We start from the raw sequence: 16293 nt of genomic DNA, 5'->3' as shown, positions 1-16293 counted from the left end.
CCCAATATTATTTTTACTAATTGCCCCAATATTATTTTTACTAATTGCCCCAATATTATTTTTACTAATTGCCCCAATATTATTTTTACTAATTGCCCCAATATTATTTTTACTAATTGCCCCAATATTATTTTTACTAATTGCCCCAATATTATTTTTACTAATTGCCCCAATATTATTTTTACTAATTGCCCCAATATTATTTTTACTAATTGCCCCAATATTATTTTTACTAATTGCCCCAATATTATTTTTTACTAATTGCCCCAATATTATTTTTTACTAATTGCCCCAATATTATTTTTACTAATTGCCCCAATATTATTTTTACTAATTGCCCCAATATTATTTTTACTAATTGCCCCAATATTATTTTTACTAATTGCCCCAATATTATTTTTTACTAATTGCCCCAATATTATTTTTACTAATTGCCCCAATATTATTTTTACTAATTGCCCCAATATTATTTTTACTAATTGCCCCAATATTATTTTTACTAATTGCCCCAATATTATTTTTACTAATTGCCCCAATATTATTTTTACTAATTGCCCCAATATTATTTTTACTAATTGCCCCAATATTATTTTTACTAATTGCCCCAATATTATTTTTACTAATTGCCCCAATATTATTTTTACTAATTGCCCCAATATTATTTTTACTAATTGCCCCAATATTATTTTTACTAATTGCCCCAATATTATTTTTTACTAATTGCCCCAATATTATTTTTTACTAATTGCCCCAATATTATTTTTACTAATTGCCCCAATATTATTTTTACTAATTGCCCCAATATTATTTTTACTAATTACCCCAATATTATTTTTTTACTAATTGCCCCAATATTATTTTTTTACTAATTGCCCCAATATTATATTTTTTATTAATGTCCCCAATAAGAGGCAAGCCTCTTTTTTGTTGTTCTTGGCCTTCGGGCCGGAATCAAAGTGTAGTAACTGTTCTGCAGATGCTGCACTTAAGATAATTTGTGCCAGTCAATGGAGTGGAAACCCTCTATACTAGGACAATTATTATTTTAGGTAACCAGAGTGCCCCATTTTTTTCCTACTTTTAGGGGAGCTCGTTTTTACCCCACATTAAAAACGGCCTTACGCCTAATTTGCTTTGGTGGGAAAGCAAATAAATACATTAATGTCCCCAATATTATGATTTTTTTAGTAATTGCCCTAATATTATCTTTTTTACTAATTGCCCCAATATTATTTTTTTTACTAATTTCCCCAATATTATTTTTTTACCAAATTGCCCCAATATTATTGTTTTTACTAATTTCCCCAATATTATTTTTTTTTACCAAATTTCCGCAATATTATTTTTTTTTACTAAATTTCTCCAATATTATTTTTTTTTACCAAATTTCAGCAATATTATTTTTTTACCAAATTGCCCCAATATTTTTTTTTAACAAATTGCCCCAATATTATTTTTTTACTAAATTGCCCCAATATTATTTTTTTACTAAATTGCCCCAATATTATTTTTTTACCAAATTGCCCCAGTATCATTTTTTTTACCAGATTGCCCCAATATTATTTTTTTACCGAATTGCCCCAATATTATTTTTTTACCAAATTGCCCCAATATTTTTTTTTTATCAAATTGCCCCAATATTTTTTTTTATCAAATTGCCCCAATATTTTTTTTTATCAAATTGCCCCAATATTTTTTTTTACCAAATTGCCCCAATATTATTTTTTTACCAAATTGCCCCAATATTATTTTTTTACCAAATTGCCCCAATATTATTTTTTTACCAAATTGCCCCAATATTATTTTTTTACCAAATTGCCCCAATATAATTTTTGTCCAAATTGCCCAATATTATTTTTTACCAAATTGCCTAATATTATTTTTACCAATTTGCCTAATATTATTTTTACCAATTTGCCCAAATGTTAATTTTCTTCCAAAATTGTCCCAGTGTTACTTTTTTCCAAAATTGTCCCAATATAAAATTTTTCCAAAATTGTCCCAACATATAATTTTTTGTATTATTTTCACAAAATTGTCCCAAGGTTATGTTTTTTCTTATAAAATTATTTTACTAGATATTAAAGTAGAAAAATGTCCAAATATTTTTGTTTCCCTTTTCAGACCAGCAATTCTGTTTGTGCATGGAATGCTCAATTGGGATAAATTCCACATGATGATTTCACGATCCACAACCCCAGATTTATTGAAAATGGCTGCAAAGCTTGAAGAGTTTTTCATCATGTATTTGACTAACAGTAAGCGTGTCTTGTCGGCCTTTGGTCCAATTGGCGGATCTATGAAGAGCAAGTCATCAACTAAACGAAAGAATTCAGAAGACTTAGGTAAGTTATTTCATTTATACGTTTGAATTTCTTCACCTGATTATCAACATTGTTTTCTCAATATGTGTTCCAATGTTATTTTAATTTAATGAAATATTTTAAACATTTATTTTAATTTAATGAAATATTTTAAACATTTATTTGAAAATCCTGTTCAACATTTTATCACATGAATTCCGTAATTTTATCCATAGTTTTTTTTTTATATTTCTGTGTATAGTTTTTTTTTTTTATATTTCTGTGTATAGTTTTTTTTTTTTTATATTTCTGTGTATAGTTTTTTTTTTTATATTTCTGTGTATAGTTTTTTTTTTATATTTCTGTGTATAGTTTTTTTTTTATATTTCTGTGTATAGTTTTTTTTTTTTATATTTCTGTGTATAGTTTTTTTTTTTATATTTCTGTGTATAGTTTTTTTTTTATATTTCTGTGTATAGTTTTTTTTTTTTTATATTTCTGTGTATATTTTTTTTTTTTATATTTCTGTGTATAGTTTTTTTTTTATATTTCTGTGTATAGTTTTTTTTATATTTCTGTGTATAGTTTTTTTTTTATATTTCTGTGTATAGTTTTTTTTTTTATATTTCTGTGTATAGTTTTTTTTTATATTTCTGTGTATAGTTTTTTTTTTATATTTCTGTGTATAGTTTTTTTTTATATTTCTGTGTATAGTTTTTTTTTATATTTCTGTGTATAGTTTTTTTTTTTATATTTCTGTGTATAGTTTTTTTTTTTTATATTTCTGTGTATAGTTTTTTTTTTATATTTCTGTGTATAGTTTTTTTTTTTATATTTCTGTGTATAGTTTTTTTTTTTTATATTTCTGTGTATAGTTTTTTTTTTCTAAATTTTCTTGCATTGATTTCTTTTTCTTTTTTTTTAATTCCTCGCTTTGACTTTTTTTTTTCCCCAACATTGTAATTTTTAAAAATCCCCCCCTCTCTGATTATTTGTTTGGCAAAAATTTCTCCTAACAATGGTTTTTAGTAAAAATTGGCCAACTATTCTTTTTTCGGTCTCAAAAATGTCCAAATACAATACATATTTTTTTCTGATCTCGAAATATCCAGTCATTCTTTTCTTGATCTCAAAAATGTCCAAATACTAAAACAACCAATTATTTTTTTCTGATCTCGAAATATCCAGTAATTCTTTTCTTGATCTCAAAAATGTCCTAACACAAAAATGTCATCAGGATTAAACAAAAAAATGTGATATGAATAAACTTTATGCCAAAAATCTTTGTTTCAATTTTGATTAAAATCCATTACATGATTTTTATTTTAGAAAATGTCTAAAACGTCTTAAGCTGAAGGGGTCTTAAGAAATTTCTGAATTTTTGAGATGAGGATTGCTCATATTCCATTTGAGTTTATTTCTAATGAGAAGTATTCCTCAAAGTTTTTAAATGGAGGCACCATATTGCTGACTGTTTATAGCTACGTGGGCGAAAATAAAATTAAAAAATGACCTGGACGTATTTTACACTATTTTGTTTATTAGTTTTGAATTTTATTGAAAAATCTCATCCCTTAAATCATTTTCTGAACAAAAAGAAAAACCACTATTTTAACTCCTTTCCATTTAAGAAATTTTTCTGAATATTTTTATGAAGAGCCCCACGGGCTGGATTAAAGACTTTGATTGATCGGATGTGGCCTGCAGGTTGTAGTTTGGAGACTCCTGGTCTATGTTGTTGGCTTTTCAAATCCCACTCCCAACATTTGTGTCATATGATCCTGCCATGAGACGGACATAAAGATATTCATTTATTTTTATTGAATTTTCAAAAACTGATTGTCTGACTACTTCCCATTCACCAGGTGATTGGAAAAGGGACAGGTGACTTTCTCTGAAGTCACTCTTAGCAGAAATTACTGATGCCAGGGATTACCATTATCATCCATATATATAAAAGTGAAAATGTGTGCGTGCGTTTTTGTGTATGTCCACAAAAGGCTTTTTTTGTCGGCCTTCTTGTGAAAACTTTTTATATCACATCTAAATCATAGTATCTACGACTTAAGAACGGGAGTCGCGTGTGTATTTAATTTGCCTGAATTTACCAGCTATTTTTCCATCGCCACGTCTTTGAAAAGTGAATGATGGTGTGGGAGAAACATTAACTGGCTTACAGCGCAAAACTAAATCAAACATCCCGCCACTTCCTCGCACCTGTATATTTCACTTTATAAACCTTAACTTAACACGCTTATCAATTCCTCTCCCCTCATGGCCGAGATAGCTAGGTCTCAGGTTTTTTTCTATTTCCTTTCCAGCTTCGTGTCAAGGCTTTGGGGTTCAAGCCTACCTACCTACTAAAACTTTGTTTTTCTTTTACACCTCCAAACACCTGACCAACGTTTTTTTTTTTAACCTCCTCCCCCAAAAAAAACACATTCTCAAACACCCGGGCAACGCCAGGTACCCCCCGCTAGTCTATAATATAAATCTCATCTGTCTGTTTAAATAAATGTATGTATGTTTGTATGTCTGCCTAAAACTTTCAACAGAGGCGACAAATTTTCACAAGATTGGTATTGTTTAGAAGCTCAACCCTTCGGACAACAAATATTGAAAAATTGGCTAAAAACATTAATTCCTTCACCTTCAACTGGGCACTTTTCTACAAGGAAGAGTCACTTTTTTGGATGATATTTTCAAAGTCATCCCCTCTTTTCGATTGACTAGCATTAATTTAAACCTTCGCCACTTCCGGTTTGCAACAGCAAAGATGTCACTTTTTTTTTTGCGTTCTTTTCCTCCTTCATGCTATGGGTTCGAGCCTGCCTGCCTACTACCACTTTTTCTTTTTTTTGGGGGCTTAACACACACCTCCAAACACCCAGGCAAGTGGTATGTGAAAGGCAAAAAAAAGAAGGAAGAAAAAAAAACAAAAGAACAAACTGTCAAATTTCCTGAAAATAAATATTTTATTTGAAAATTAAAAAAAAAAAAAAAAAAAAAAAAATTATTTTCAATAAATAATTTTTATCAAAAGCAATTTTACACTCGTCTGGTCTTTCTAACCATTAAATCTTAAATTATTATTGAGTGTTTCTTTTTTATTACACGCATGTTTGACAGATGCTAAAAAGTTGTAATCGGACATACAAACATCATTATGACTTAACTTCAAACATCTCAAGTCATGCCAGGGATTACCACCACCATCCATGGCATGTAAGAGGAAAAAAAAAACTCCAAAAAACTGTCCAATTTCCTGAAGATGAATATTTTATTATTTGGGAAATTTAAAAAAAAAAATTACAATTTTATTTTTAATAAATAGCTATAAACCAATATCCATAATTTCCCACACTCTTTATCTGTGCTTAAACCTAAACGTAGATTCCATGAACAAAGGTTCTTTCTTAGAACTGCACACCTGTGGAATTCTCTTCCGATTTCCAGCTGACTACAATCTGATTGTCTTCAAGTCCAACGTAAACAAGTTCTTGATGAACCGTCCCCCTTAGTAATCCAATTTACCAAATTCCCACTACTTATGTTTACTTATCCTAGTTGGGTGTGATGACCTCGCCCCAACTAGAAAACTATATTATACAGAAAGCAATATGGAGGACCTTTTTGAAAAGGTCAACTCAACAAATATTCTAGCATACCTAAGGAAAGTAAATTTATATAAGAAAATTTAAGGAAATTTAAAGTCACCCAAATATACACATCCATGTATAAATACATTTAATTTCTTAGTTCGATTTTATAAAAAAAGGGAGGAAAGGCTGAAAAAGTTTCTCCCCCCCCCCTCAATAAAAAGTAGTTTAAAAAAAAAAAAAAAAAAAGGACTCCGGCATTAAATGACCACATAGGTTGATATGCCGTAAAACCAATCAATCAATCAAAAAACTTATGTTTACTACACTATAATCACATTGACTAATGTATACCCATTAGCCCTTATCCTCGAGTGCCCCCTGGGCCTTGATAAGTGGTGATTCTTGTGTATAAAAAACAAAAAACAAAATAAAAAACAATTTCACACTTATCTGACCTTTCTAACCGTTAAATCTTAAATATAAATATCTAGTTTTTATCTTTTCTTTATGAGGACATGGTTATTGTTATTAGTAGTAATAGTAGTTGTGATAATGTTACTGTTGTTCGTAATATTAGTAGTATTGTTATTATTATTATTAGTAGTAGTATCGATGATGCCTGAGACAATGGATACACTCTGTAAAGGTAGCTGCGTGTGTAATTGTGAGGCAAGGGCTGAGCAAGTCCTAACCACTCCTGAATCGGTACTGCCCGAGTCCAGTGGCAAGGAGAAGTGCTAGACAACTGGAAACAATGCCGAGATAAGCACTTGTAATTCCGAAATGGTCACCCATTTTGGTACTGACCAGGCTTAATGTTGCTTAACTTCAGTGATCTAATGAGAATTGGTGTGTCAACATGAATTATGCCATTATGAGTAGTATGAATATTATCATGAGTAGTAATAAAGTATTATTGTTAGTAGTAGTAGTAGTAGTAGTAATATGAATATTTTTATTAGTTGTATTAGTCTTGATATTGTTATTATTAGTTTAGTAGTAGTAATAGCAGTATTAGTATAGTTTTATTAAATATTGGAAAAGTGAAATCATTGTTATTAGTAGTCATAGTATTAATATTGCTAGTAGTAGTAGTATTTATATTATGATTAGCAATAGTATTGATATTGTTATTGAATATTGGAAATCTGCAATCATTAAGCAAACGCAAATTCTCCTTTTATTCCTTGTTGGTTTGTTTGTTCTGTGTTTCCTCTGCCGTTCATATCTCGGAATTCTGACTTTAGTGTTTGCTTTCCATGTCAAAATGCCTACTCCATAGGATCAGTTCAGTCTGATCTTAATTCGATCATTGGAAACCGATTGTTGGATTATCAACGAGTCAGTTTACGGAAATGTTTGTTGGGAATGTTGTAAACTGAACAATTAGTTTGCAAAAAATGAGCATAATTGTTTCGCTATGTGTTTATGTGTGTATATTTCTGGTTATATAAAGTGCTATGAGATAAGCTGGTATAACTATTTTATGAATAATAGACTTACCCAAGTTTCAACCAATGTGCTTTTGGATTAGATATTTGTGGCAGTTATGGCCCCCGAATCATGATGTGCACTTCAATAACATAATATTTGTAAATACACTTTTTGTTAACTATACAACTATGTTTGTCTTGATTAGTACCGGCTTGCAAGATTACAGTATAAAATTAGGTATGTTTGTATTTTTTTTGTGTATGGAATTAACTCCTAAACTAATTAGCTGATCATTATAAAATTTGGAGATGATAGGCATAAGGGTGGGTAATGTGGGCTGTGATTAGTTTCCTTTAGTTTTATGCAAAAGACAGCACAAAGGAGGTGGAAACATTTTGTGGAAATTTCATAGTATTTTAACAAAATACTAGCAGGTTGTCCAGTCTTGCCTGGTCGTAAGATACGCTGTTTTAATTCATGCAGATTACGTATTTATTAATAGAAAGACAATTTGCTATCGATAATTATATTGAACCTAATATATAGTAGTGAGATCAACACTAATATATTCAGAATGTGAGAGATTTTATATAATTATTTACACAGCCAAACAATGTCGCAGCTCACAAGAGCCATGACAGCCAACAAACAGGAAGTCCAAGACTCGAGTTACGCCATTCTATCATGGCTCTTGTGAGCTGGGATGTTGTTTGGCTGTGGAAATAATTATACATACATACATACATATCAGCTAGAATCATATGGGCATGACTCAGAGGCTAAGGAATGAGGATGGAGAGTTGTATGTTTTGGTTTTGATTCTAGCTGATGGCACCTAAGTAAAAGAAACTCAGTTCTTATTGTTGAGCACTTTAAAGTTGAAATAGAAAGTCGGTCACGTAAGCTCGCATGCATGGATCATGATGTTATAAGCATTAGATCACTATGGCCGGATGTTACGACATTTAAAAAATAAATGTTAAAATTTCAGCAATATTTCTCATGGTTGAGATTGAGGTTTGTTCCTTGCTAATGGCCGGGTTCGAATCTCCCAACCGGTAGTAATCGTTTCACCTTACATGATGATTCCTAAAAGGATGGAACACTAGCATCTGTAGGTATTAAAAAATTATTATTGTAATAATTATTTATATATGTATTATTTATATATGTATTATTTATATATGTATATATATATTATAGTATTATTTATATATGTATATACATATAAAAATTCACCTATCATCCTTTTTTAAAAGATGGAATCACCTAATCATAGAAGAAAAGATTCAAGCAAAGTTTTATAATTATACTAGCTTGGGTGCCTGGCGTTGCCCAGGTGTTTGGAGGTGTGTGTTGAGCAAAAAAAAAAAAGTGGTAGTATGCAAGTAGGCTCGAACCTGTAACACGAAGGCAGAAAAAAAAGCGAAAAAAAAAACCTGGCATCTTACGTCTATATTTGCATATACATATGGGCAACTGTGCAATTCATATTTTTGCATGATTTTCTCCATAGTATTTTTTTTTTGTTTTTCATATTTATTTATTTATTTATTTATAGAAAATGAATGTTTGGCATCGAGTAGGATACCCCCCCCCAAAAAAAAAAAAACATAAAACGAAGAAGTGGTCATACAATTTTGCTTATATTGAGATTAAAGATTCCAAAAATTATGAACCCATCCAGAGTTCTAGAATTGGAAGATCTAAGTTCCGATATTTTAGGATTTCAAAAATGACCTTGACCACTAAAATTCCAAAACATTTTTTGTTTTTTTAAATCTTCCAATATCTAAACTTTATTCAATTCTTTGTAAACTAAAAAAAAAAAAATATATATATATAATTTCAACTTTTAGCATTCTTTCTAACCCTGACCCTTTTTGATGTGGCTACGCTCAGTCTTTTCTACAAATACTGTTATGCCATGTGTTCTTCAGAATTGTCTGATCTATTTCCTGCTTCCTTTGTTCCAGCTCGTTGGTCTAGTGCTCTCCATGAATTCATTGTTTTAATACTTCATTGTAATACAGCTTCTTATTCCAGTAGCTTCTTCCAAAGGGTTGCAAGGTTGTGGAACTCTCTTCCTGCTCACTGTTTCCCTTTTACCTACAGCCTTGGTCTTTTCAAGACAAAGGTTAATAGACATCTCCTGTCTTTGCAATAATCGGCATTCGTTCTTGTTAGCTCTTTACATCAAGTGGCTTCATGCCTCATCTCGAGCAATTTCCATAAAAAAAAACCTCCAACTCCTGACCTCGTAAATTCTTGAAAAAAAAAAACTGATCTGAAAACAAAATGTAGTATCTGTTCTAATAATACTCTTTATCGTTTTTAAACTCTGTCAGTGAAGGGGTTTTAGATTAAGACAGTTTTTTTTTTTTTTTTTTTTTTTGTCTCAATCTAAAATGCCCCTTTTTATGGAGCTGGATTTTCCACACGTTAAAAATTGACCTTGTGTCTATAATTCTGCCGCCCTCATCGAGGAGCAAGTAAATAGACTTGCTGGAGACTTTTTAATGTGAAGCTTTCAATGCAAAACACATTTATGACCCGCACTATATTTATTGCCTATACGCTTATCAGTTGCAGTTCGGGTGACCGTCTCGTCTTCATCATCAGAATCTCCCACTGGGGTTTATATCTTCAAGCATGGTTGCCTACTCTCTTTATCTCCATTATTTTATGCCATTCATCACTTGCAGTCGTTGCAAAATAATGTTTGCCATTCCAATTCATTTGTTTACCAATAAATTCTTTTGTCTTCTATTGACTTAGTTTCTCTATTAAATAATAAAACCATTCTTTTGAATTATGTTTTTTTTATGGTTTTCCTTGCTCTATAATAAAAAGAAATGTATATTTATTTGTGTGTATATATATATATATATGTTGAAACCATAAAGTGAGAGACCAGTACCCGCATTCAGCTGGTCTACAGTTTAACTTGTTGCTGGCTATCTTGCTCTTGCTTGTTGCTGGATCTCAATATTTTGAACCGAGATAGAGACTTAGCTGTCATACAAAGCTAAGACTCTGTAACATCATCTGTGTATAGATACTCCCTCAGGCATTTGTCTATTAAAATGGCCCTGTGGCGATAGAAGTAATTTTTGGGCTCATGGGCTTTAAGTGTCTGAGGGAGTGGCACTCGTCTGACAAGACATTGCAATCATATATATATATATATATATATATATATATATAAGCAGAAGAAGAAGAATTGGGTTGTAAAGTAGAAATTTACAAAAAGTTTTCATTATTTGGCATCTCATATGCCCACATACAAATAAATATGATACGCTCCATTAGAGGACGTTTAGACCCCGAAAAAAAAGCTACCTTTCTGAAGGTCCTGAATATGACCTAAAACTATATCCGATGGTGAGGCCCCCACCTTGTGGGCCTTAGAGAGTGTGGAACCACCCTTTAATTGCCATTGCTCCCAGGTCCACTCTGACCCGGAGTGGTAGTACCTGTTAGGATCCCAACTATGGGTTAAATAGAATCTGACTTAAAAAAAAATATACTCCCATTAAAAATCGTTTCTCAAAATAACTAGATTCAGCATTAAATAACCTGAAAAAGGTTGATATACCGTAAAACAAAAACAACCAACAACCAACCTTTCTGAACCAAAACTTTCTTCCAACAAATCCGGCATCTCCAGCAGAACCCGTCACTACTACTATTGTCGGTTTGCAATACCATGTTTTGTCCACATGGACACTATCTGTGGCTAACAACAATCTGTGACCCTGCAAAAAGCTTGTTGTTTCCCGAGTGTCCAACATCTACAATGAAATATCCCACATATTTAAGGAATTTACATCCATTTTAAGTTAAAGTTTCTGAAGAATTTTCCAACAAGTGTGAGTTATCATCCCCTGTTCTTTGACCCAGAAACACCACGTAGTGAAATGCACCAAAAGAAATGGCGCCGACATATAATGCAGAAGTTCTTATATATATAATTCCAGATTAAGAATATCCAAAGATAAAAAACAATGAATTTAATGAGGTTTATATAAGAGTGCTCAATAATAATAAATAGAGCAAGATATATTTTTTATTTATGTTTGCGTAAACATTTCTATATTGCTTCACAATATTTTGGACAATTCGTTATGAATAACTAAAGATCTCGTCAGGCAATGTTGCTTTTAACAAAGTCAGCTCCTCAACTTTGATCGTGTAGCAATATTAAAATGTATAAACACTGGCTGATACTAGTACTATAGGGACACCAGATATTGTCAGTGAGCAATTTGTCGACATTATATATATATATATATATATATATATATATATATATTACTAGTGGAGGAAACCCCAGTTTAGCCCGGTCGTAAAATATGCTTAAATATGATAATTTAATTTGTCCAGATTTCATATATATAGAGTCGTGATTTCAAAAGTAAAAAAAAGTATTTGGATGCCATCAGCTAGAATCGAAACCGAAGCTGTAGCATTCAAAGCTGGTGACGTCACCACTGTACCAACGTGACACGCATATAAACTGATTAAAAATTAAAAATAAACTAAGATGAATGTAAGAAATGTATAACGATTTTTTTTCAATTTTTACCCCTTTTTGACCCCTTAAAAACTATTTTAACTGCCTAAAGACCCATAAAAGAACAGTTCATGAAAATTCAATCATGCGACTTTTAGTTTGGGAAGAGATAAATTTTGGAAATATGGAGACAGACAGACAGACATGTAGTCTTTTATATATTAAAGAAAAATTATATATATATATATATATATATATATATTATTTTCTACTATAATAATTAAATACCTACAGACACTAGTGTTTCATCCTTTCGGGAATCTTCAGTGCAGGGTGTCACGATTACTACCAGTCGAACGATTCGAACCCCGTATCACGAGACATCTCTGGCTCGATTAGCGAAGACCTAATCCATTCGGCTACCATTAACCGCTTGAAATAACGTTGAATTTTAAACATCTTAATTTTAAGTGTTCATTTACGTCAGTCAGACAGTGATCTAATCATTATACGATGATCTACGCATAAGAGCTAAATTGACCGACTTTTAATTCAACTGAAAGTGCTCAACGATAAGAAACGAATTTCTTAAAGGGGCTGTCATATATATATATATGTTATGGATAAAAAAAAATGAATATTTGTTGTGTTAATAAGAAAGGTTCTATTCGTGGGATGTGAAACTTTTGAAAAACCTTATAAAAAAAAAAGATCGACTATAATGTAAAAAGAAACATGATCGACTAAAAGTAAGAAAAATAAATTGAAAAGGAAGAAGATCGACTAAAAGGGGGAGAAAGAGAAAAGAAAAGGGGGAACGGTGAAGAAACTTGAAGTACTTTTCGCCGCCTGTCTTCAGAAGTAAATGTCGGAATGAAGTAATGTTGGCATGAAGTAATTTCTATGAGGGGGAAAAAAAAACAAAAACAAAAAAACACTATATATAAATATATATATATATATATATATTTATTAATACTATTGAAATAAAAATATCTCCACTTTTGTATTCAAATATAAATATTAATAACACAAATTTCTTTTAGATAGCTCGATAGAGCAATACTAGAGCTATAAATACTTTTCATAATTTTTTTTTTTTTTTATTACATTTTCACCCCAAACAAGGCACATTGACACTTTGTTGTAGGGGGCTACTATCAGGGACATAAGCATCAGGGTTACTATGTAGGAAGTTGGGCAGCAAGATATCGGTTCACATTACACTTGAACTTCTGCATGTCAGTACAGTCGGGTAAGTAGGGACCCGGAAGGGAATTCCAAAGTCTAGTGTTCTGGGGAAGAAACTACTGGAGTAAAAAACTCTCTTGCATCTAGGGATCTCTACTGTGAAAGGGTGGGATTTAGCTGCTTGTCGGGTTTGTCGGGGGTATTTGCATTGAGGGGGCACAAGTGCTTGCAGTTCTTCAGAGCATTCACCGTTAACGTACTTGTAGAACAGACAGGGATGCAACATTTCGTCGATGGGACAGAGGCTGAAGTTTAGCTGACAGTTCAGGACCTATCAGATTGGCGACTCTCTTTTGAACCTTGTCTAGGAGCGAGAGACTAGTGGCAGATGCACCAGTCCAAATATGACAACAATACTCTATACATGAGTGAATGGTGGCCTTATAGAGGTATAGGATACTTTCAGGCGTTAATAGCTTTCTAGCACGGTAGAGAGAACCCACCTTTTTGCAGCGGTCCTGGCAATGTTCTCAATGTAATTGTTCCAACTCATGTTTCCTGTGAATGTTAGGCCGAGGAGTTTAAAAGATGTACTATCAGATAAAGAGTCATTGGCCATTGCTATTGGCAGTAGGGAAGGTTTCTTGTAATTATTGAAGGAAACAAGTTTAGTCTTGGCAGCATTGAAGGTGACCATCCATTTTTGTCCCCATTCCACTACGGATCGGAGGTCTTCCTGTAGTGTTTCTGCCATTTCTTTAGGTATGTGTTCATTTGTTTTTCTGTCATGTCTGTTATAGAGCGTGGTGTCATCAGCATACATACCCATCTCACAGACAATTTTGTCAGGGAGGTCATTTATGAATATTAGGAATAACAGAGGTCCAAGGATAGACCCCTGAGGCACTCCTGCATTTATATCATATTGTTTAGATGTACAACCGTCAAGGATAACCTGGATTTTTCTCTTATCTAAGAAGGATCTAATTATGTTATGTATTCTTCCAGTGATGCCATATGATCTGATTTTCTTGAAGACCCTCATGCCATACCCTGTCAAAAGCCTTAGATATATCTTGAGCTACCGCTCTACCCTCCCCTGCTTTGTCCAGTGACTGGTATATACGTTCTGAGATTATAGTTAGGTTGTCTGCTGTGGAATGAGCTTGCCTAAATCCATATTGTTGGTCAGTCAGAAGTTTAGCATCTGTAAGGTGATGGACTAGAGTTTGGTTAATTATGGTCTCATATATTTTGGCGAAAAGTGGGAGGAGGCTAATGGGGCGATAATTTACTGGTTCAGTTCTTTCGGCAGAATTCTTGAAAACTGGCACTACAGAAGCAGTTTTCCAGCAGGCAGGAAAGCAAGATTCATATCTAATAATATACCACTTCACTTGGAACAGCCACTCATTTTGATGCTCATCTCAAAAAAAAGTTTCCATTTTATTTAGTATATAAACATACAATTGTTTCAGCCTTTACTAATATTTTTTAGATGTAGTTGTAAAAAAACACAAAAAAACTTTCAAAAGTGTGGGTCTATCAGACTGTCGGTAAGAAGAACTATCTCTCGGTTGATGTGACTTTTGTCATTTTCTTGTTATGCATATTTAGCGCTGATAAGTGCCACATTGATATAAGAATAATAGAAGACAAATATTCAAAGAGAACTATGTATAAAAATATCAGTAAAAGGTCGAAACAATTGTATGTTTGTCTAGTAAATAAAAGTAAACATTTTTTTTTTTAAATGAGCATAAAAATGAGTGGCTGGTCGCCCTAAGGAAAACAATACAACAATTATTCATTTTAAATCATTTTATTGAAAAAAAATCAATTCAGGTAACTTGATTATGCAGTAGAGGTGACATCTATTCAATGTAGCCGCCTTCAGCCTCAATCACCGCCTTGATACGGGTCTAGAACTGGGAGCATGCCTATTCCGCAACTGCTGGCGGGAACTCAGCAAATATTTAACAAATTGCAGTGATCAGACTGGCTTTGATATTGTGGGAGGTTATGTTGGTGATGTTCTCATGTATGACCAAACAAAGTAGCCAAGCAGGTTCAGGTCAGGGGTGAGAGAAGGGTACAAAGTCGTAGCACTCGGGGTTTCCAGCAGCCACCTGATTGCACCAAGGGATCACCGCACTCTTCAGCACATCCAGGTAAAATTTGGTATTGACTTTCAAACCGACTTCGAAGATGTGAAGTGGCATGATGTGGCCCTCACTTAAAACCACACCAAAGACCATAACTGTGGCCGGAAACTTTGTTTTCATCACCCTGGGCACATCCCTGTTATTTGTGGCAATCCAGCGATGCATTTTGAGGGTGCTGGCAATGGTCCTGTTGTCATAACTTAGATCAGTAGAGAGCATGAGTTGTACAGCAGTGTTTATCTCTGATCTCGCTCGTGTAACCTTGTGGCGCATTCAGACATGATAGAAGACTCCTATCGCTCTCAAGATTTATACACAACTGGCCAACTAGTAGATGGTCTGCAACAAAAAAAGAAAACCAGTTTTCATCAAATGGAAATGGAATCATGTCTTTTCTAGGGCGACAATTTTATCGTTCCGCCCTGTAATATTTAGAATATTGTTTATTGTTTAGTAGCAGGGCTAACCGGTATTGTTTGAGGGCAAAAGTGTCACATATTTCTATCAAAACTTCTATTTCTTCTTTATCTTTACTCCTCATTTTCTCTTCCCTTTCCTCAACCCTCACTTTTTTAGTACGCAGATAAACCTTGTTTATGTAATAGATTCTGCGTGGAATCCATTATCATTTTCTTTCCAAGTTAGTACACACTAACACTTAAAAACTCATTCCTTCCAACAAACCCTGACTCAGTTGACCTTCAAAGCGCATATTTTTTCCTCCTATATTTTAGATATTGTATATCGGGAGCAACGTTGATCAAGTAAATATGAACTTTGGGGGTTTTTGTTTTGTAGTATTTGACTTTTAGCTAAACATACAAACATGCACACGGACAACTAGAAATACACATTATACCAGTTGTGATAGGAGCAACTGGCCTAATGAAAATAAAAATGTTTAGAAATACTTGGAAACAATCCCCGGAAGACCAAACTGTAATGAAATACAGAGTGCAGCCACAAAAGGAAGAACGTCTATTTTTAAAAGAGCCCTCAGATATAAATTCAAAATCAGAATGAAATCAAGTGTTAGTCGCAGGACAGAGTCTCTTGATCTCTTAAAACTAACCAAAGTAAAA

At 32.7% G+C, this 16293-nt stretch overlaps 1 protein-coding gene across 1 annotated transcript in view; it reads left to right on the top strand.

Annotated features, from left to right (window-relative positions):
* The window catches only part of LOC145259303 (bridge-like lipid transfer protein family member 1), a 454810-nt gene that overhangs the window by 375088 nt on the left and 63429 nt on the right, over positions 1-16293 (top strand). Inside the window, 1 exon segment of the mRNA XM_080117188.1 lies at positions 2125-2345. Within this exon segment, the coding sequence (XP_079973314.1) occupies positions 2125-2345 (221 nt within the window).

The sequence above is a fragment of the Euprymna scolopes genome, chromosome 34 (assembly GCF_053919585.1).
Source record: "Euprymna scolopes isolate OS-2025 chromosome 34, ASM5391958v1, whole genome shotgun sequence".
Taxonomy (NCBI): domain Eukaryota; kingdom Metazoa; phylum Mollusca; class Cephalopoda; order Sepiida; family Sepiolidae; genus Euprymna; species Euprymna scolopes.
This window is presented reverse-complemented; position numbering and strand designations above follow the sequence as displayed.